The sequence below is a fragment of the Ptychodera flava genome, chromosome 19, assembly GCF_041260155.1.
Source record: "Ptychodera flava strain L36383 chromosome 19, AS_Pfla_20210202, whole genome shotgun sequence".
Taxonomy (NCBI): Eukaryota; Metazoa; Hemichordata; class Enteropneusta; family Ptychoderidae; genus Ptychodera; species Ptychodera flava.
In genome coordinates, this window is record NC_091946.1 from 1,846,021 (window position 1) to 1,867,755 (window position 21,735).

Here is a 21,735-nt window from a genome sequence, read left to right on the forward strand (position 1 = left end):
GTCAGATAGCTTTGAAATTTGGTACATATGTCCCTAGGGATGATCTATTTAAGATTTGTTCAAATTGTGAAGAAATATGCAAATTTGCATTTTAAGGCATTTTTGCCATTTTTGGTCAAAAATGTATTTCTCAAAAAGTACTGGTCTGATAGTTTTGAATTTGGTATACAGGTTTCTATAGATGCACTTAGTAATATATATTGAATTTCTGATGAAATCTGTAATTTTGTATTTTTGGGCAATTTTTGCCATTTTTGGTCAAAAAATGTGTATTGCCAAAACTACTCATCTGATAGCTTTGAAATTTGGTATAGAGGTTCCTACACATGAACTAAATGATATGTATTGAAATTATGATGAAATCTGCAATTTTGTATTTTGGGGCAATTTTTGCCATTTTTGGTCAAAAAATGTGTATTTCCAAAAGTACTCATCTGATAGCTTTGCAATTTAGTATACAGGTTCCTACAGATCACCTTAATGATATTTGTAGAAATTATGATGAAATCTGCGATTTTGTAATTTTGGGGCAATTTTTGCTATTTTGGTCAAAAAACGTGTTTCTCAAAAAGTACTGGTCTGATAGCTTTGAAATTTGGTATACAGGTTCCTACAGATGAGCTAAGTAATATATATTTAATTTCTCCTGAAATCTGTAATTTTGTATTTTGGGGCAATTTTTGCAATTTTAGGTCAAAAAATGTGTATTTCAACAACTGCTCATCTGATAGCTTTGAAATTTGGTATACAGGTTTCCATAGATGAACTACATGATATTTATTGAAATAATGATGAAATCTGCAATTTTGAATTTTGTGGCAATTTTTCCCATTTTTGGTCAAAATATGTGTTTCTCAAAAAGTACTGGTCTAACAGCTTTGAAATTTGGTATACAGGTTTCTATAGATGAACTCAATTCGATCTTTTGAAATTATGATGAAATCTGCAATTTTTATTTTGGGGGGGCAATTGTTGCCATTTTGGTCAGAAAATGTTATTCTCAAAACACTACTCATCAGATAGCTTTGGTTGACATGTTCCTAGGGATGATCCGATGTGATATATTCAAAGTATGATGAAATCTTCAATTGTGTATTTTTGCAGCTTATTTTAGCCACTTTTTTCTGGCCACTGCATTGAGCTATCAAAGATTTCCTCCTTCTTCATCAACATGTGTCAAAAATAGTTATTCTCTACATAAACACAGCGGAGCTATATCGGCCGCTAGGTCGCTTGTTATAATTCGAGATAATTACCCAATATTATCTGTTCCGGTGTCATATCAACATGAGTGTCATTTGTGCTATGTCAAACAGGAGAGGAAGTCAAGAGTCTGATACAGCACAAATGACACAAATGCCTATTTGACACAACAACCTGGCGATATTGGGTTTTAACCAATTTATCATTTATCCATACCTAGAATTTTACAAATGATAGGAAAGTTCTTAATTTTATTGTTTTACTTTGATTCCGCAATGTGCAAAAATTATAAATATTTATGAAAACAGGCTTCTTTCATAAATTTATGTGATGTTTCCGCAGAAGTGAACACCACAAGAACAATTTCTCCTTCTGTCACATCAAAAGAAACGATAACGAAATTCAAAAGGCATTGTTCAGGAAGAACATTATGGTGCAATTTATGGTGCAACACATTGTTATAATTGTTACCTGTCTTAAACTGTCCTCTGCATCAAAACTCCTTGATTTCGATAGCACCCAATCATCGCGTGAAGCAGATAGTGGTGGCCATTTTGTTTACAACATTTATCACATGGCAGATGCATTGTTTAATCTGAAAGTAAGACCATGTATAGTAGTATACTACAGTCAAAATCAAGTCATTTGCTGTCATGTACACATCAGTTTATTGTCATGTGTGAAAAGTAGAATCCATAAGGCACTAATTCTTGGGTTGGATTAGTACATTTTTGCGAGGTTGTACTCTTTTGTCCAAAAGGGTAATACATTCGGTTTTGTTATCATCATGTCATATGGATACCATTAACCAACATTGGTTGCAAAATTGCAAAAATTTGTAGCTAGTAATGAGTACAGCAAAAAACAGGATGGTTGGACAGTCTCATATACATTACGTTTACGTTTTTGAATGTCCCACACAAGTTCTGTTGATAACATTGTAGATAAGAAGAACCGACCCATTTGAGTAAAATACTAATCATGTAACACTCCACTCCACTGTTTATCCTTGTATGTCTATAACAACAGATTGGCTTCAGTAGGTATACATTGTTTTATGGTTTGTTTAGCCAGAGTGCTGTACTAATTAACTTCAGTCTCTACTATCAACACACTCAGTAATTTAGCAATTCCCTTGTGTGTTCAGTCCAGACACTCAAATGAGTCGGTTCTTTTTATCTACAATGTTATCTACAAAACTTGTGTGCCACGTACAAAAAAGTAAACGTAATGTATATGAGACTGTTCAACCATCCTGTTTTTTGTAATAATTCAAGCAGACTTAAATTTCAGGCAAAATAAATTAAACTGTATTTAACTAATTCAGTACCTACTGTAACACAAAATCATGAATCATAATCCCTTCAATTTCAAACAGGTTATGCTCAAATTTGTGTTCTTTGAAACTGCTTATCAAGGTCTGGGCTTAGCCCAAATGATGATTGTTGTGCACGGCAGAAAATTGTTGAGTTACACATATCAAAATTCAAAATATTATGTTTGTGAATATAGTCTGACCACCTACTGAACCGTGACACTAGATTTTTACATGATCTCCTTCTCTATTGAGTAAAATGGACAGAAGCATGGGTTATTTTTGCATGTCGCCCATGGCAAGAAATTCTCACATGTCAACAATAGACGCTGATTAACAGTATTAATGACACAATTCGGCGATCCAAATTTGTTGACTTTTCCCAATAGTAAAGTAAGGCTGCATCCTTGTAACCAAATCAGAGCCACACTAAACAGCCCAACACCTGGATCCTTGATCTTTCAAGTAATTATATCATATTTTTCAATTAATTGTCAACAAGGCAACCGGATGGAAGAGTATGTTGAAATTTTCATAGTAATGGTATTTATTATGAAACTTGTACATTTAAAAGAAGGTTTCAGTCTGTATAGTCTCACAGTAGGGCTGCCAAACTGATCTTTGCTACACGGGCAGCATTGAAGGTAATGCCTGCATTTAGCCATCATTATAGAGTATTATTGTTGTCTTGCCCTGTGAATATTGGTAAGCAGGCAATCACATTCAACAGTGTACGTTTTTTTGATCATTTTTATAAATTATGAAAGATATGTATATTTCAGTCAGTATGTAATCACTGTGTAGTACTATCCAATACAGAGTGCCACACCCAGGTGAGACTCTGGTTGAAACCACTTTTTCATGGAGTTAATGTATGTGTGCATAATGCAAATACCAATGGCATGTTATTTCACTTAATCTTGATTACATTTTGTAGCAGAAATTTAAACAAGAATCTCAATAAACAAAGACTTTATTAATGTGATAAATTTTGAACATTCCCTTCCCTGATGATAAGAACCATGAACGATTGTCATTGACATAGGTCAAATCAAATTGCTGTTTCAAGACACATGTCCAAATGAGGGGTTCTGTGGCAGACTGGTGATTGTAATTTCTTACAACAAGACAGTGAAACCCTAAGCTATTTTGAACTAGTTGTAGTAGCTGGTAGTATGCTAGACTGGCCTGTCCATCATGTAAGGGCATGTGTTACACTCCTTCATAAGTGATAGATCTTCCAGTCTATAGGACAACACCACAGAAATTCAAATTAATACTAACATCTAACATATGGCAATATATTGTATCAATATAATTGGTTATTTCAGCATACTCATTTCCCATTGCAAGTGAAAGATCTAACCAAGAAAGTAAGAACTGTACTGATGGCCACGTCACAGATGAAAGAACATGAAAATGATCCAGAGATGTTGGTGGATTTGCAATACAGTCTGGCAAAGTCCTATGCCAGTACTCCTGAACTCAGGAAAACATGGCTGGAAAGTATGGCTAAGATACATGAAAAGCATGAAGATTTCTCAGAGGTAAGATCACTTGAAATGCTTGATTTCCAAATGTACTTCTTGTTATCAGGTATGTACATATTTGATCTGGATAACTGATAATCGACTGGCACCAAAAGGGGGATTCTCACAGCAGTGCCCCTGATCTGATTCTGATATAAGAAAATACATGAGAACAGTTCCCGATGCGGCTGTGCCAGTGTTAATTTACGATGAAGCAGAGGGGTCAGGTGCAGCCAACGAGCAATGCACTTTTAAAGGGGTCCTTACTATGATAAGATATATTTTGTATGGCAAGCAAAGTGAACTGACTAATTTTAAGTCAAGAGGGTAATTAATTAGCTGTTCATAATTTGCCCTCCCACTAAAAATTTTTCGACCTACCCCCCCCGCACTCAAACTTCATTTTTATGAATTACCCAGTTATTTTTGCCGTTTTCCCCTCCCCACTGTGAAGTTTTGAAGCTCCCCTGCCCTGTGGCTTAAAAAAAAGCTGGCCGATTTCCCCTGCCCTTGAAAAAATTCCCCTCAAAATTTTGTCATTCCATTTCCCCTGCAGACATAAAAAGTTATAAGTACTTGCCCTGTGTCCCCATCCCCGGAAACACCATGGCTCAACTTCCCCCGTCCCCGTTTTAAAAGTAGCTTCCCCTCTCCTCGTTTTTCGCCAAGCCCTGTCCCCAGGACAATCAACCGATATCTGCCCTGCCCTACAAAAAAACCTAAAATTTGCTCCCCTGTCACTTAAAAACATGTCCCCTGCCCGAGCAAAAATAAAATTTCCCCTGCCCTCAAAACTTGCTCCTGGAACAGCTTTTTCGATGAATAGCTCCGTTGGCTGCACCTGAGGGGTGAACCTGGGTCGGAGCTACAACCTAAACTTCCGCAATCGCAGCGTGTGAATGCACAGTACAATTGCCTACATTGTAAAATGCCCCCATGTGGCGACTTTAGAGGTAATCTATGACATTTGTTCAGTTGTCATTGTGAGTTCAACCACGACAGACAGTCCTACGCATCAAGACGTGGTAATAATTGGTCTGAAGAAGAAGCAGCCCTTTTGCTTGCCTTGTGTAGAGAAGAGACCATCCAGATATTAGATACATACACAGCAGAAGGGGCTTGGTCATTTCCTGACACTTTTGGACTTTTGTGCATGATCACTCAGTGCAAATTTTCCAGTTGTAAATCTATGAACATACTATGAAATAGTGAATATATTTAGTAAAACTTCGATTTTTATCTCAATGAATGCCATTTATATCTCAATGAATGCCATTTATCACCAAAGTAGCACATATGTCACAAAATATAAAACACCGATATAAAACTGTCCAGCAATCCGTGACAGAATTGAGACATTTCAGCCATGAAAAATTCTCAGGCACTCATCATATTCATGAATTATTTGCATAAGGACAACCCACTTGACAATACTGCACAATCACAGACATGAATTCTTACAACCCAAAGAGGGATCAACAGGTCCCTAAAACACTTGTTCCAGCGGGGACAATGTCATCCACAATGACTTGTTCACTGTGTCATATCTTTTTATCGTGTCCAAAGGCAGCACATTGTTACATCCATGTAGCAGCCCTTGTAGCAGAATATCTGAAAAGAAAAGATATCTATGCCAAAGGATGTAAAGCATTCCGCAACATCTCATCAAATGTGGAATCAGAAGAACAAGGAATGAAAGATGACAGAGGGATGCATGATGTACAGTACACTGAGGTGAGATGCAATGATTATTGATGCTATGGAAGGTCAAGTTTCTTTATCGTTTTGACCATTGATCCATATGCTGTTAACTGTAAACAGAGATATCTCATAAAGCATTAAGCAACTTTTCCGTAAACTTTGTGTGAAGGTCAGTTGGCAAATATCTGTATACAAGTTTTTCAGGTTTTTTAGCTTTTCAAGGTTTTTTGTGAAATTCATTATTTCCAACTTTGCCTCAAACCACTCATTTGATCTTTTAAATAATATTTTTATCCGATGTTTGTCAATTTTTAGCATAGTTAGCATGTGTGTGCCTATGTGTACAGGCCAAGCTAGGCAAGGACTTATGTGGCAGTTAGGCAAAAAATCATGTGTTCCAGAATCTTCCTATAATGGACGCCATTTTCTTCTCAGTCTTGTTCATGCTCTTACATTTTGGTAGCTGGCATAATTCATATTTGTTTGAACATTATGAATTTTACAGTTATATAGTAATAAGCATTTATTTCAGATCATAACTCAGAGGGACCAAAGGATGTCAGGGCCCCATGTTGTATGTAATATACATATTTTCACAAAGTAAGATATGAAGTTTATAACAAATTCTTGAAAGAGATGGCAAAAGTGATGACTTTCTGCCTCAATACTTTGAAATTATCCAAGGACATGCTATTGAAATGATTTATTTCATTTTTGCATTTTTACAGGATGATTTGGTGGTTTTGTTAGAAAAGTGCGCAGATTATCTGGAAAAGTCAGAAAGATATGAAGTGATGGGAGAGTTATACAGACTTATTATTCCATTCTATGAGAAACGCAGAGATTTTCAGGTACATGATAGAGATGAGTACACACTACATGTATTATTGGAAGAGAACTCTCAATTGCATGAAACTGGACCTTGTATATGTCAATGTGTTTCATCTGTTACATGTTCTGAAGTTTGCATCACCTGTATGTATTTGAACTCAACGTGCAGTGCAAATGCTGAAAGATGTTAAATATCAGAACCCCATAGGTACAGCAATATATGTATATAATAGAAAATAATTACTTTATCCAAGCAATTTTTTTAATCTGTGTAGCTTTCACCCATTTAATTTGAAACATTACACCTTCATTTGCAAGAGACTGTTTATTTTAGTCAATGTGATAAGGTAACCTGATTATATATTTTCACTCAACAGATGTTATCCATAGCCTACTCTACACTCCACAGAGTCTATGATAAAGTTGTTGAAGTGATGGGAAGTGGAAAGAGACTTCTTGGAAATTACTTCAGAGTAGCATTCTTTGGACAGGTTTGTTTATCTGACTTGGATACACCACATATGAATGATATTAACTACCAAGAAAAACAATGTGGTTCTATAGTTAAATTTTCAAAGAGTGTCTCAAATGAGTATATCTACTATATGGTCATGTACAAATTATTATAACTCATATAAAGAAATAATTGCAACAGTAGATGATATGTCATATTTTGTGTAAATGCCAGTTTTGTTAGCTCACATTTGGTATATATATATACTAAAGAAAGCTTATATGGTGGGTCGGCAGCATCTATATGTCTGTCTGTATGTATGTAAGTATGTACAGATATATGTAAGTCAACATCACAAACTCCCAAACCTCAGTAGCTACCATCTTAGTATTTGGTGTACAGGTGTACCAAGGGGTGGAGATGTGAATTTGTTCAAATGAATATGTCAGGGTCAAAAATACGCAAATGAGGTACAAAAAGGGAAAATCCTGCAAATTGCTAAAACTCTGTAACCACTGGCCAGATTTGGTTGAAACTTAGTATCCAGGTGACTTTAGTTAAATTGTTCAAATTGTGGTGAAATTTTGAAAGTTGTATTTTTGAGGCAATTTTAGCTCCCATATATGCATATGTATATATGCAAATGGGAGGTATTCTTATATGGTGGCAAAATGGCGAGTGTGTGTATAAATGTATGTATGTCTGTTAGTCCATCCAGATCAAAAAACTCCTAAACCGCAACAGCTGCCGTCTTAGTATTTGATGTATAGGTGAACCTAGGGGTGGAGATGTGATTTTGTTCAAATGAAAATATCAGTGCCAAAAATATGCAAATGAGGGGTGAAAGGGAAAAATCCTGCAAATGGCTAAAATTCAGTATGCATTGGTCAGATTGGGTTGAAACTTAGTATGCAGATTCCCTTAAGTATTCTAAATTATGTGCGCACAAATTAGGGTGAAATTTACATGTTTGTATTTTTAGGGTATTTTTTTCTGTTTTTAGTCAAAAAATCTTGTTCTCTGAAATCGCTTGTCTGATCACTCTGAAAGTTAATATTCATGTTCCTCAGGATGACCTCAGTCAAGTTTGTACAAATTGTATTGATATTGTCATATTTGTAATTTTGGGGCAATTTTCCCAATTTTTGTTCAACAATTTTTTTATCCAAAAACTACTGATCTGATAGCTTTGATATTTGATACAGGTATCAAAGATTTATCTCGATATAATATATTGAAATTAGGTTGAAACTGGCAAATTTTTTATTTTGGGGGCAATTTTGCCTTTTTTGGTCAAAAACTTTTTCTCCTAACACTACTGATCTGGTAGCTTTGATATTTAGTGTACAGGTTCCTAGGGTTTATGCCCAATAAGATATACTCAGATTAGGATGAAATATGCAATTTTGTATTTTGGGGGCAATTTTTATCACAACTGGAAGTTGTGATATAGAGGTGGTTTCAACCGGTGTTTGATGTCGTCCATTTCCGTAAACGACAAAAAGTGAAAAACTGCTGAACAGACTGCGTTGATATTTGATACCGATACATAGACTGGTTCCAAGGTTCCAATTCCGAAAAATGGAGCCAAACGGAGTACCGGTTAGATAGTTTTGGGAAATTTCTAACCCCCCTTTTTATCTAATTGATTTTAGGGGTCTTTCATATATGTAGTTTTGGAATGTACACCAATCCTGCATTGTGGACTGTTTTATGAGTTGTTGAACAGAAATGAGGTTTTGATGAATGTTAGAAATATGCAGGATGGCTGATTCGAAGTATAAGAGATTTCTATGGTCTTTTGGGCATCAAAAGCATTAAAAAAAACATATTTCATAGTTTAGATTCTCACTTTTGAGATGACCCTAGGCATTTGTTAAGTAAACGTCCTTGAGTCAATATACAGACTTTGACATTCCAGAGATTAAGTATCCACAACCTCACATGTTACTGTCTTTCACTACAATGGTATGGCCCAAACCCATTGTTATCAATGGAGAGTGTGGACCTGTCTACAGGAAATTGGGGTGAACAGGTTAGACAATGACGTTACAAGTTGTAGGTTAGTTATCAAGGTAGCACCAGCATAGAGTCCTGAGCATCTGTCCATGTGTTCTCACAGCAAATTACAGGGAAAAAAATTATTTGAGAAGTTTCTCTCCTTTAAATAGAAGTATATTACAATTTAAACCTGTCATGGATAGATTGCTCTCAAATGATCTGAAACACAGTTATTGCCCATTAGCAACAAATCTATAGCAAGATTTATGTAAAGTTCATGAACTTACTCAAGGTATTAGACAAAAGATGACCATGACTTTGCTACTTTTCAACATTTATTTCAATCAGATTTCCCCAGCTTAGTGTATAATTTTGTAATCTTAATTACTGTCAACTTAGCTTTACTAACTTATTCATACCTCATTATTCTTACACTACTGTTATACCTTATAACCACAAAATTACAAGAGATGCATATATGATTGTCACTTAACAAACAATTTACAAATATGTCTTCTGCTTTTTCTCCATTTACATATGCATGTCTCTTTTCTCATAAAAATGAGCTTAAAATCGCAATGTGAAAAATAGTCTTTCAGCTATATGTTGCTCTTTGACTTCGTGGTCTGTCTAATTCACAGTGAGTGTGGTTGTTGATAAATGCCAATAATACTAGGCGGTCATATGTCCAAGCGCCATTGGCGGTATTTTTAACATAATGACCATAGGTCACTATCACATCTGGAAGTTGTGATATAGGGTTAGCTTCAACCGGTGGTGGACAGTGTCCATTTTCCGTAAACGACAAAAAGTCAAAAACCGCTGAACAGACTGCATTGATATTTGGTAGAGATATTCAGACTAATTCCAAGGTTCCGATTCCGAAAATGGAGCCAAACGGAGCAGCAGTTAGATAGTTTTGGGAAATTTCTAACCCCCCCTTTAACTAATTGATTTTAGGGGTCTTTCATATTATGTAGTTTTGGAATGTACACCAATCCTGCATTGTTGACTATTTAATGAGTTGTGGAACAGAAATGAGGTTTTGATGAATGTTACAAATATGCAGGATGGCTGATTCAAAGTATCAGAGATTTTCATGCGCTTTTGGTAATAAAATTAATAAAAAACAACATATTTAATGTTTTAGATCTCTCACATTTGTGATGACCCTTAACATTACAGACTTGATGACATAACTAGCTGCTGAACCTGTTTACTGGCGCATTGATTTAAAGACAAAGATCGTTTTATTTTGTAATAAGGACGTGTGATTTCGTAAAACATAGTCTATTAGCCTGGAAATGTGATTTTCGCGAATATTGCTTACCCCACTGACAAACAGTGTGGTTTGCTACTTCGGGACTTTGTTTTCTGTGTGCATTTACTGACAAACTCCAAACCCGCAGCACCTACCCATTCAGTATTTCATGTACAGGTGTACCCAGAGATAGAGTAGTTTCACAATGTGCCAGTTGTGATCAAGTGCCATTGGCGCTATTTTTCTCATTTTTGGTCAAAAAATTTGTTTCTCAAAATATACCAGTCTGATTGCTTTCATATTTAGTAAACACGTTCTTAGGGTTTATGTAAATATGATATATTGAAATTAGATTGAAATCTGGGATTTTGGGGCAACTTTGCAAAACTAAATTTTACAGGGATATCTTTCATTTTGTATTTTAAAGATTTTTTTTGGTAATTTTATACCTACTTGAACTAAGAGTATATAATGTGGTGATTTAGTAAGCATTTGATATGGTAAACTGTATTTGGTGTTGAAATGCGGTAAAAAAATCATTAGAAGACATAGCTGATGTGATTTTAGCAGATTTGGTTTCTGCAGCTGACTGAAATATAAAACGATATAAAACAAAGTCGCTCGCTTACCAAGTGAATTCACTATATGGCTAGCAATACAGCTGGGGAGTTTGCTAACTTAGGTGTCTCATTTTGGAGTCACCTCCGCTGTAAAAGCTATTAAAATGAGACACATCATGTACTTATTGTTAGTAGATTTCAATTCTTACAAAAACTGTTCCTATTTTTAATTATTTGTTGAGCAGCAGCACTTTGAAGATGATGATGGTAGAGAATATATTTACAAAGAACCCAAAGTAACCTCATTGGCAGAAATCTCTTCAAGATTACAGAAAAATTATGAAGATAAATTTGGAGCAGAAAATGTTAAAATGATCAAGACTTCTGAAACAGTAAGTGATATGTATATATAACTCTAAATCAAAATCCAAACATGATTTCTTGACTTGACTTGAATTAATTCTCAAATTGATTTTCCTTTGTGCTTAAAATGAGATTAAACACCATAAACAGGTCATAATTAGGATTTCTGTGATCCAGTCCACTTTGATGTAAAAAACTCTTAGAATGATGCAAATGAAAGATGAAACATGTAATAATAACAGATCCCCATGGCCTGTCTATGCAAGTGCTCTGTACTAGCGGTATTTGCACCCGTGCTGTTGTGTAGTGCTGTCAAATACACCACAGCACTGGTGCAAATACCACTAGTACAGCAAACTTGCACTGACAGGTCATGGGTTTCTGTCATATGACTATGTATACCTACCAGTATACCTACCAGTCTGAGTCACACATGCAGATTGCTTCATTATTTTGACTGCAGTTCAGTTCCATGTAATCAAATCACCTAAATTACAGGCGGGGACTGTTTTATGTGATATGATCCAATATGGCCACTTTGTGACCATTTTATTTTATATTTGGTCCGGCTGAAGCCATAACTTGCACATGCCAAGACAAATTTCATTTAAATTTGATGCAAAGACAGGGTCCTATGTCATACAGCTAGGACTATATATACCAATGCTTAACTGTCACACATGCTAATTGGTGTATTGACTTTAATTCACTTACATTTAATCTACGGTAATCACCTAACTTACAGGTGGAGACTATGTCAGTGACAACTACTTGTTCATTAATATTGTTCAATTTTTACACAAGGAAAGATATAATTGGTATTGTGTCCTCTGTTGTCTTCAGGTAAACCCCAGGGATTTAGATCCAAAGTTTGCCTACATTCAGGTGACATTTGTAACTCCTTACTTTGAGGAAAAGGAATTGCAAGACAGAACTACAGACTTTGAAAAGAATAACAACATCCGAAGATTCATGTTTGAGACTCCATTCACCACAAGTGGCAAAGCCCATGGTAATCCAGATGAACAATGCAAAAGGCGCACTGTCTTAACAAGTAAGTCACCACTGATACATTATGACACTGATATGGTCATATTTGATCCCTTAGATTGAGTGTTCTCCTAGAAGTTTGAGTGATGTGTTTTCCAGTGTGGTCATTTATTGAAAGACATAAATACACGGGCAAATGGTTGCATGTTATGTATTTCAGTCTATGTCAAATATTGTTAATGAAAAATCAAGAACAGTTTGCTTTGTGCTTGTAAAAGATAACATATTTGTAAATGCATAAACTGCCTTGCAGATTGATTGTCTTAAAGATTATCACAGAAGTAGAAAAGGAAAAGAAACCAATCAAATTGCTGTAACGTATTCACCCTGAGTGCCTGTAGGCCTATACTTGACTACTTTATCATTACATTCAGCTGTTTGCTATATCTTTATTACTCTCCATGGGCCAAGGCATATTTGGGGGCCTATGTCATCACTCTATGCCAGTCTGTGTATGTCAGTCTGTGTGTGTCCATGTTTCATACAATTGTTGGCTTGTTTTGATAACTATATGGGAGCAAACAGTGATATTGTCACCATTTTTGCCAATGTTAGCATTTGTCTCTTGGCACATACCAGATACTTATGACTGTAGGACAACATTTCCATGTCATTTTATTCATTTTTAGCTCTCATTTGGTATACCAAAGACAGGTTATTGTACAAAGTGAATCATTTCATTTGCATCTCATTTTACATTTTTGTGTGTATGTTTGTGCATGTATGAATGTATGAATGTATGTCCATTAAGATCAAAAACTCCTAAACCCCAGCAGCTACCGTCTTAGTATTTGTGTATATATGCACCCAGGAGTGAAGATGTGAATTTATTCAAATGAACATGTCAGTGTCAAAAATATGCAAATAAGATAAAAAAAAGGAAAAATCCTGCAAATTGCTAAAACTCAGTAACTATTGGTTAAATTTGGTTGAAACTTGGTATGTAGGTTCCTTTAGGCATTCTAAATTAGGTGTGTATGATGTTGGTGAAATTTGCATGTTTGTATTTTAGTGGTAATTTTATCAGTATATGTACAGTCGAACCTCGATAAGACGAAAACGGTAACAACGAAAAACCGCTTACAACGAACAAAATGACACAGTCCCGATTTTGTGCTATTGTTTACAATGGCCATTCATATCGTTTAAAACAAACCACGTACGCTGAAAACCGTTTACAACGAACAAATTTTCGTTGTGTTACGAAGACTTTTGAACAATAAAGTCTCAAAAAACAATGCCTGCAATTGTCTTTAATCAGTTGAAAATGCCGCCTACAATGCTTCCGCCTTGTCGCGATAGTCAACAAGTTGAATGGGGTTTGGGCGGCGAAGTCACACCTATTGTTTACATGCACTTACGCCGTTGACACCATCATGGCCAACGTAGAAGTTTCGAGGGGGGACGACTTAACGAAGACTTTTGTATGCGTTTGTGCGTATGCGTTTGTATGCTTTGAAGATTGCCGTTGTGAGAAAAGGGACGCTATCTTTACGGATAAAAGGTGGTTCAATCTCGAGGAGAAATCATTCGTCATTACGATTTCAACATGTCAACAACTCCTCGAACCAGTATCAAACGTCATGCTCTTTCATTGGACTGTAAAGTTCAAATGATTCGAGCGATAGAGTCTGGCCTACGTCATGGTGAAGTGTGCAAGAAATTTGATGTCAAACCAAGCACCCTATCTACCATTCTTAAGAAGAAAGAAGAAATCATCAAAATGTTTGAACACAACACTGTTCAACCATGCCGTAAACGCTTCCGTTTTTCGAATGTCGATGACGTCGAAGAGGCGTTGCTGAAATGGTTTACAAGTGCACGATCACAGAACATTCCGATCAGTGGCCCTGTTATGCAGACCAAGGCTGAAGAGCTTTCGAAGAAACTCAACCACCTTGACTTCAAAGCAAGTAACGGCTGGCTTGAACGTTTTAAATCCCGACACGGGATTTCCTTCAAGTCTGTGTGTGGCGAAGCTGCGTCGGTGGACGAAAGTGTCGTCAGTGACTGGGTAACATCCAAATTACCCAAGCTGTTGGACGGCTTTCATCCGAGAGACGTTTTCAACGCTGATGAGACTGGTTTGTATTTTAGACTGATGCCTGATAAGACTCTTTCGTTTAAAAACGAAGTCTGTTCTGGTGGCAAGAAGAGCAAAGAAAGGGTAACGGTGATGCTCGGCGCAAATATGGATGGTTCCGAAAAGTTGAAGCCTATGGTGATCGGCAAATCGAAGAAACCGCAATGTTTCAAGAATTTAGATGTGAACTCTCTGCCTGTAATTTACGAAGCCAATCAAAGTGCATGGATGACCAGCGACATTTTTTGTGAGTGGCTTCACACACTCGACAGAAAATTTACCCGCCAGAAGAGGAAAGTTCTGATGATCATCGATAATTGTCCCGCCCACCCAGTTGTCAGAAACTTGAGGTCGATCCAGCTCGCGTTTCTGCCACCCAACGTAACATCGAAGCTTCAGCCAATGGATCAGGGGATCATCAAGAACTTCAAGTGCTTCTACCGCAGACGTGTTGTTGAACGGTCCGTTGTCGCCCTCGATGCCGGTAAAACCATGCTTAATATTGACATCAAAGAAGCGATCGACATGATTTATTCATCGTGGCTGAAAGTTACGTCGGAGACCATCGCGAACTGTTTCCGCAAGGCACAGTGTACGCATGTGTCAAGTTGTGACAACACGAGCGACAGCAGATCTGAGAACGCGGACATCGACACGCCGATCACGTCATCAGAAGAACCATCTTGTCTGTGGGAAACTTTCATGTCTGACATGGAAAGTGAAGATGCTGTGAACTTTTCTGACTACGTTGCAGTCGATGACGATCTTGTTGTCTGCGAAGTACCAACAGATGACGACATCGTTGCATCAGTACTTACGCCGAATCAGCAGGACGATCCCGAAGACACCGAACAAGTCGATGACTGTGATGTGCGCAAGAACGACAACCCTATTCCGACATCGTCTACAGCTCTGGAATGCCTGTCTAAGCTGAGACATTTTCTACAGTCGCGTAGCAATATCGACGAGGTTACCTACAGCCATCTTTCTGCAATCGAAGACTCACTGTATTCTACAGTGTGTTCAAGTCATCGGCAATCGAAGATCACGGACTTTTTAACGCGGCCATCACATTAGTAAGGACATGTGCTATCGTGACATTGTGTGCATCACTTTGGTTTAACGAATTTTCAAATGTTACCGTACTCTGTAAATCACAATTGTAGTATTTTTCCAGAATTTTTAAGATGTCATTTTTTATTCCAAGACTAAATTATTGTACCTGTACTCAGAAAATAATACGCGAAGTTTTACCTTGTTACAGACTGCAGTCAAACTTACGTGGACATTTCATTTAAAGGCTACCTTAATTTATTGTAACGTATTGTAACTTTATTGACTTTCACATTGTTGTTAAAATAACAAAATATTACATTTTGTAATAAATAAACAAGTTTTGTTTCATCTAAACTTCTTTTTCTGTATCTATCTTGTACCGGAATGTTTGTTGTGCGTGAATGAAAGTGGTGTGTAATGGCAGCCATATTGTTTACAATGATATGACCCCTCCTGACCCCGACTACTGATATAGCGAACTCCGGGTACAACGAATGAATTCTCACAATCCCCTGCTCTTCGTCTTATCGAGGTTCGACTGTATATGTGCACCCAGGGGTGGAGATGTGAATTTGTTCAAATGCACATGTCAGAGTAAAATCTCCTTCTTAGAAACGGCTTGTCCGATTGCTTTGAAAGTTGGTATCCATGTTCTTCAGCTTGACCTAAGTCAAGTTTGTAAAAATTGTAGTGAACTTTTGGTTTGAAAGGATTCTGTTTCTTTCCATTGTCATATTGTAAATTTATGGAATTGTTTGTCTGTGTAAGTCAAGTAATGGCCTACATACAAATTCCTGGTTTGATGCTTTATAATTTGGTTTGACCTGGGCTTTAAAGCAGATGTACATATGTGATGCCGAAGCCTCCTTGATGGTTTGTGCTTGGAAGTTTCCCCATTTGTCTATGAGAGTGCAATACTTGTTTAACTTGGTGGCAGATTGGGTTAAACCATTATTATGTAGGTGTGGCAGCATAATTACCTGTGGAAGATCTAAAGAATGCCCATTCTTACATGTTACCTTTAATAGTCTCCTATTGTGCAACCATAAATCTTAGAGAAAGCAAATATTGTCAACATTAATTCCATGCAATACAACATTATAAGAGTACACCTTTACTTTCGTATGGCAGATTGTATCACTTATTATGATATACTAGGTTGCATGGTATTGCCAAAGTGTTTATGATCAACAGTTGCAACAGTTGCCAACCTTATCATACTTCAATGGACAGTGCATCAAATATGTTTCAAATGCACTTGACTGTGAATATCACAAGCTCAAGGTCCATACAAGCTATTAAATATTGTGTATACACTCACTTTGGCTTACCACGTGTAACCAAATGTGAGCACAGTGTCATTTTGACACTATTTTTTTCATGGTTTTTGAACCACATCTCAACTATCCCTGAACAGATTTCATTCAAACTTAGCACACAGACATTGTATTGTAGTATGCATGTGCAATACAATTAATGGAGTGAGCGGGGACTGTGTCATCTGCGATGACTTGTATTAACAAGCTATCCAATTACTTACTGTATTACAGCATCACATGCATTCCCATATGTCAAGAAACGTATCATCGTTGTGTATCAGGTCCATCAGACACTGTCTCCAATAGAAGTAGCCATTGATGAGATGAAAAACAAGGTGGTAGAATTGAAGGAAATTATATGGTCAGACACACAAGACATGATCAAACTACAACTCAAACTGCAAGGCAGTGTTAGTGCTACAGTCAATGCTGGACCTTTGGCATATGCATCAACATTCCTTGAATCAGAAACCAAATATGATTCCTTCATGGTTGAAGAGCTCAAGAGGATTTTTAGGTGAGAATGCTTCCATGTTTTTCAGATTTGTTTGTTGTGAATACATACACTAATGCAAACTCTGTCTAGTTTTGTCAGCATTTTTTGCACACTCTGCAAAGTAGATTTTCTCCCACAAGGAAACACTCTTTTGCCAATTAAATTCAAAATAATGTCTTTATGAGTGTAAATTGTAATTAATCATGAATGATTGAGTCAATCAAATCTTGAAACACATAACTTTTCTCTGTGTCAAAGAAATTCCTCCAAAGTCAGATTATTAAATAGACAAGATTTGGAAAATTTGATATAGTTTCATTTATGTAAGAGAAATTTTTCAACCTTTCCTTACCCTCTCAGACCTACTCCCCTATATACGGTAGTAATTCAGATGTGTTACCCAGACCAGAATATAGTAATTTAAGTATATTTCTGGAAAGTATTCAAAGCCTTTTAGTTACTTCCTTTATATGCAGTCCTTGTGTTAGAAAACTTGAGTCTGTTGCATATGAACTTACTAGACTTCACAGAAAAGAACATTTTCAAGAGAAATAAGGAGAATTTCAAATATTTATATATGTGCACATGTTAGTGTGAAGCAGTTTCTTATGCTTGTTGGTTCATTTTGATATTGCAGAGACTTTGTGTGGGCATGTGGTAAATGTTTAGATATCAACGCAGGACTTATCAAATCTGATCAACTACCCTATCATGAAGATATGAAACAGAAATACAAACAAATGGCCTCAAAGTTATCAACCATACTCGGTGAAGAGGTATTGTGAAAATTCTCTCTTTTATAGTGTACACTCAACACTTTACATGGACAGTAGGGAAGGATAACAAAATAGAGTGAAAAATACAGAAGGGAAGTTGTTAACCAATTTAAAACTTGATGTTGTGAAAAAATACTCAATTTAAAGGGGATGTGCAAGATATTGAAAAATTTTTGGGAAAAAATATGCATACTGAGCTGATGTACATGTATGCATATAGACTCTTCCTAAAATGGACTCTGACATGATAAAATGTTTTCAAATCACTGAAAGCAAAAATATTGCTGCATCTCAAAGCAAAAATATTGCTGCATCTCATTGTGGCTGCCTACTTACCCAAAAGCCTCTATTGTCCATTCCAAGAATAATGTGAAAGTATGGTAGTGAGAAAACCAACAGAACAGACTTCTGCCATTATCAGCATATAATAGTCCTATAGACCTCAGGGGTCATAACTGCTGTGGTGAATTTTTGAAATGTATTATGTGGCAAAGCATGAGTATTTAGACATTGCACAAGTGGTACAATTGATTTGTAATGTCAAATGCATTCAGTTGCCTTTCTGTTTCATTATTCAATAATGTCATGACTGCTTTAAAGAGGCTAAGCTTTTTTCTGTGTACCTTGTATTTTGCTCGTTAAGGTGGAACGTGCCTCGGGGACAGATTAATTTAGACTCTCTAACTACCGCCTTTAGGGGGTTCATTTTAAAGCCCTCGATGTAAGAAAACAAATTATCCTCTTAGTTTTTTGAAAATTGAAAATTTTATTACTCTCCATAACACAGGGACGTTGGCCACTTTGAATTTCAAATACTGGTAACTTTTGGGTAATTTGCTTCTCTAGACTCTAGACTAGTATCAAAATTTGCATGGTGACCCCCACTTTTTATTCTTGATTTTGAAAGAGAATGGTTGATATATACCTTGAGACAAGTTTCATCAAAAGTTTAAGTCCTTCACTTTCATCAAGGCCTATACTACCTTACGATGCAATTGTAAGGCTAGGAATGTTTGAAAAATTTGCTAACAGAATCATTTATTAGTCCCCACAGGGTTTTATAAGTTTGGTCATGTCTATGCATGCATCTGTGTGTGCTTGCGTCCGTTCACGCAGATATCTCAGAGATGCCTGGAGTTATTTAATTCAAACTTTGTACAAGGATTACTACTTATGTGATACATATGCGCGTCAATTTGTTTTGTGATCCGATCCAATATGGCCATGTGACAGCCATTTTATAGAAAAAGCGGGGACTATGTCATTGGCAATGACTTTTGATAAAGAGCTCTGTTTCTAGAGCAACTGCACTAAATTTCATGAAACTTTGTAAAGATGTTCATACAAAGCTCTGATAGCACACAATGACATATGTCAATATTGCATCAATTAATTGCTAATTTGCATATTTGATGAAATTTTGTAATTAGGGCGATATGTCTGAAAGTACAGCTCATTTGATGAAACTAAGTACAGATCTTCAGCACACAGTTTCATATAAGTTTACAAAGACACTTTGCGGTGTCATGCGAGTTATTGCTAATTTTCATTTTTAATGAACTTTCCTAATTAGTGGGCTATGTCCAGAACCACTGCATCAAATTTGATGAAACATCTACAGATGTTGATCTTGCAGTACTGTAATACTGTGTGAAGACATAAAGCAGTATTATGTCAATCAATTGCTAATTTGCATATTTGATTAATTTTTGTAATTAGTGTAATATGTCTAGCAATGTTGCATCAGATGTGATGAAACTTGGCACAGATGTTGATCTTTTGGTGATGTAATGGCATGCATTGATTTGTAGTGGTATCATGTCAATTAAATGCTGATTTTCATATTTAATGAATTTTCGTAATTAGGCTGATATGTCAAGAAATTATACATCAAATTTCTTAGAACTTGGAACGGATGTTGAGCTCACATTGCTTTAACATTTGAATTAAGACATTTATCAGTGTCATTCAAGTTAATTGCTAATTTGCATATTTAATGAACTTTCCTAATTAGTGGGCTATGTCCAGAAATACTGCATCGAATTTGATGATGATCTTTCTGTACTTTAATACTGTGAGAAGAAATTAAGCAATATCATGTCAATTGAGTTGCTAATTTGCACATTTAATGGACTTTCATAATTAGTATGATATGTCTAGAAATGTTGTATCAAATTTATGTGGTACAGATGTTTATCTTCCAGTAGTGTTATGGCGTGCAAAGATTTATAGTGGCATTATGTCAATTGACTGCTTATTTGCATATTTAATGAATTTTTCATAATTAGGCTGATATGGCGAGAAATGGTTTTATCAACAAATTTCATAAAACTTGGTACAGATGTATAGCACATTGCTTTAACATTGAATAAAGACACTGTGCAGTGTCATGTTAATTAATATTTAATTTACATTTGTAATGAACTTTCCTAATTTGAATGATATGTCCAGAAACACTTCATCAAAGTTGATGAAACTTTGTACAGATGTTGATCTCACAGTGTTGTAATATAATTAATTGACACTTACTGGTATCGTTTATGAAATGTGGTACATATGATAATCTGTCAGTGCTATAATAGAAGCAAAAATATTTGGCAACATTCTGTCGATTAATTACTAATTGACTTATTTAATGACCTTTTTTAATTAGGCCCACATTGGTTTTACATTTTCACCACCATGGAACTCATCTTCCATCACAGACCTAATGAATGAACAGGACTCTATCCTCTCCAAGGACTAGTAATGAAAGTACCCATGAACAAGTAGGGACTGTGTCATCAACAATGACTTGTTTAACAGCAGGTTGTACAAATCTGCATGTTTCAGTCTATCCTATCAATTCATTTCAGTTTACACTTTTAAAAATTTGAAATGATGAGGAAGCTGATGTATCCGTAATTATATCATACCAGAATATTGAGGGCGCAAATACAAAGATCTGATTGGTCAAGACAGAAAAAAATTATTCTGTATTTGTTATATTGCACTTTAGGAACACAAGCAAGTTCTCAGCCTAAGTAATATTCACACAACAATATTCCTTTTTAGCTCACATTTGGTATATGTATATATATCAAAGAGAGTTAGTATGGTAGGTCGGTCGTGTCTGTATGTCTTTACATATGTACATTAGTATGTGCAGATGTATGTCTGTCCACATCAAAAACTCCAAAACTGCAGCACCTACCATCTTAGTATTTGATGTACAGGTGCACCGGGGTGGTGAGGTGAATTTGTTCAAATGAACATGCCAGTGTCAAAAATATGCAAATAAGGTATTAAAATATCATGCAAATTGCTAAAACTCTTTAAGCACAGGCCAGATTCAGTTTTAACTTAGTATACAGGTTCTTTATGGTGACTTAAGTTAGATTTGTTCAAACTGTGGTGAAAGTTTGATAGTTGCGGTTTTGGGGCAATTTTACCAATTTTTGGTCAAAAAATCTTCTCTGAAAGCACTAATCCCATTGCCTTGAAACTTGGTATGCATGATCCTGGGGTTCACCTCTGTCAGATTTTACAAATTGTGGTGAAATATTTGTATATGTATTTTTGGAGCAATTCTTGCTATTTTGGTCATAAAATCATCTTCTCACAAAGCTCTTGTTAAAATATTATTTTCTCTGAAATCACTCATCCTATTGATTTGAGAGTTGATAATTGATATTCCAAGGGGTAAATTTAGTTAAGTATACTCACTCTGGCCTGCCACATCGAACCAAATGTGAGCC

General features: G+C 36.0%; 2 protein-coding genes across 15 annotated transcripts in view; both read left to right on the top strand.

The window, feature by feature from the left end:
- The window catches only part of LOC139118349 (dedicator of cytokinesis protein 9-like), a 176,367-nt gene that overhangs the window by 141,765 nt on the left and 12,867 nt on the right, over window positions 1–21,735 (top strand). For all 14 annotated transcript variants that reach the window (XM_070681631.1, XM_070681633.1, XM_070681625.1 and 11 more), the window contains 8 exons: window positions 3,850–4,065; window positions 5,614–5,781; window positions 6,477–6,599; window positions 6,957–7,070; window positions 11,101–11,247; window positions 12,062–12,272; window positions 16,958–17,243; window positions 17,860–17,998. In XM_070681631.1, coding sequence (XP_070537732.1) covers window positions 3,850–4,065; window positions 5,614–5,781; window positions 6,477–6,599; window positions 6,957–7,070; window positions 11,101–11,247; window positions 12,062–12,272; window positions 16,958–17,243; window positions 17,860–17,998 — 1,404 coding nt within the window. The remainder of the gene's footprint in view (window positions 1–3,849; window positions 4,066–5,613; window positions 5,782–6,476; window positions 6,600–6,956; window positions 7,071–11,100; window positions 11,248–12,061; window positions 12,273–16,957; window positions 17,244–17,859; window positions 17,999–21,735) is intronic.
- LOC139118351 (tigger transposable element-derived protein 4-like) lies at window positions 13,704–15,525 on the top strand. The gene has a single exon (XM_070681635.1). The coding sequence runs from the start codon at window positions 13,818–13,820 to the stop codon at window positions 15,426–15,428; it is 1,611 nt and encodes a 536-aa protein (XP_070537736.1). The 5' UTR covers window positions 13,704–13,817; the 3' UTR covers window positions 15,429–15,525.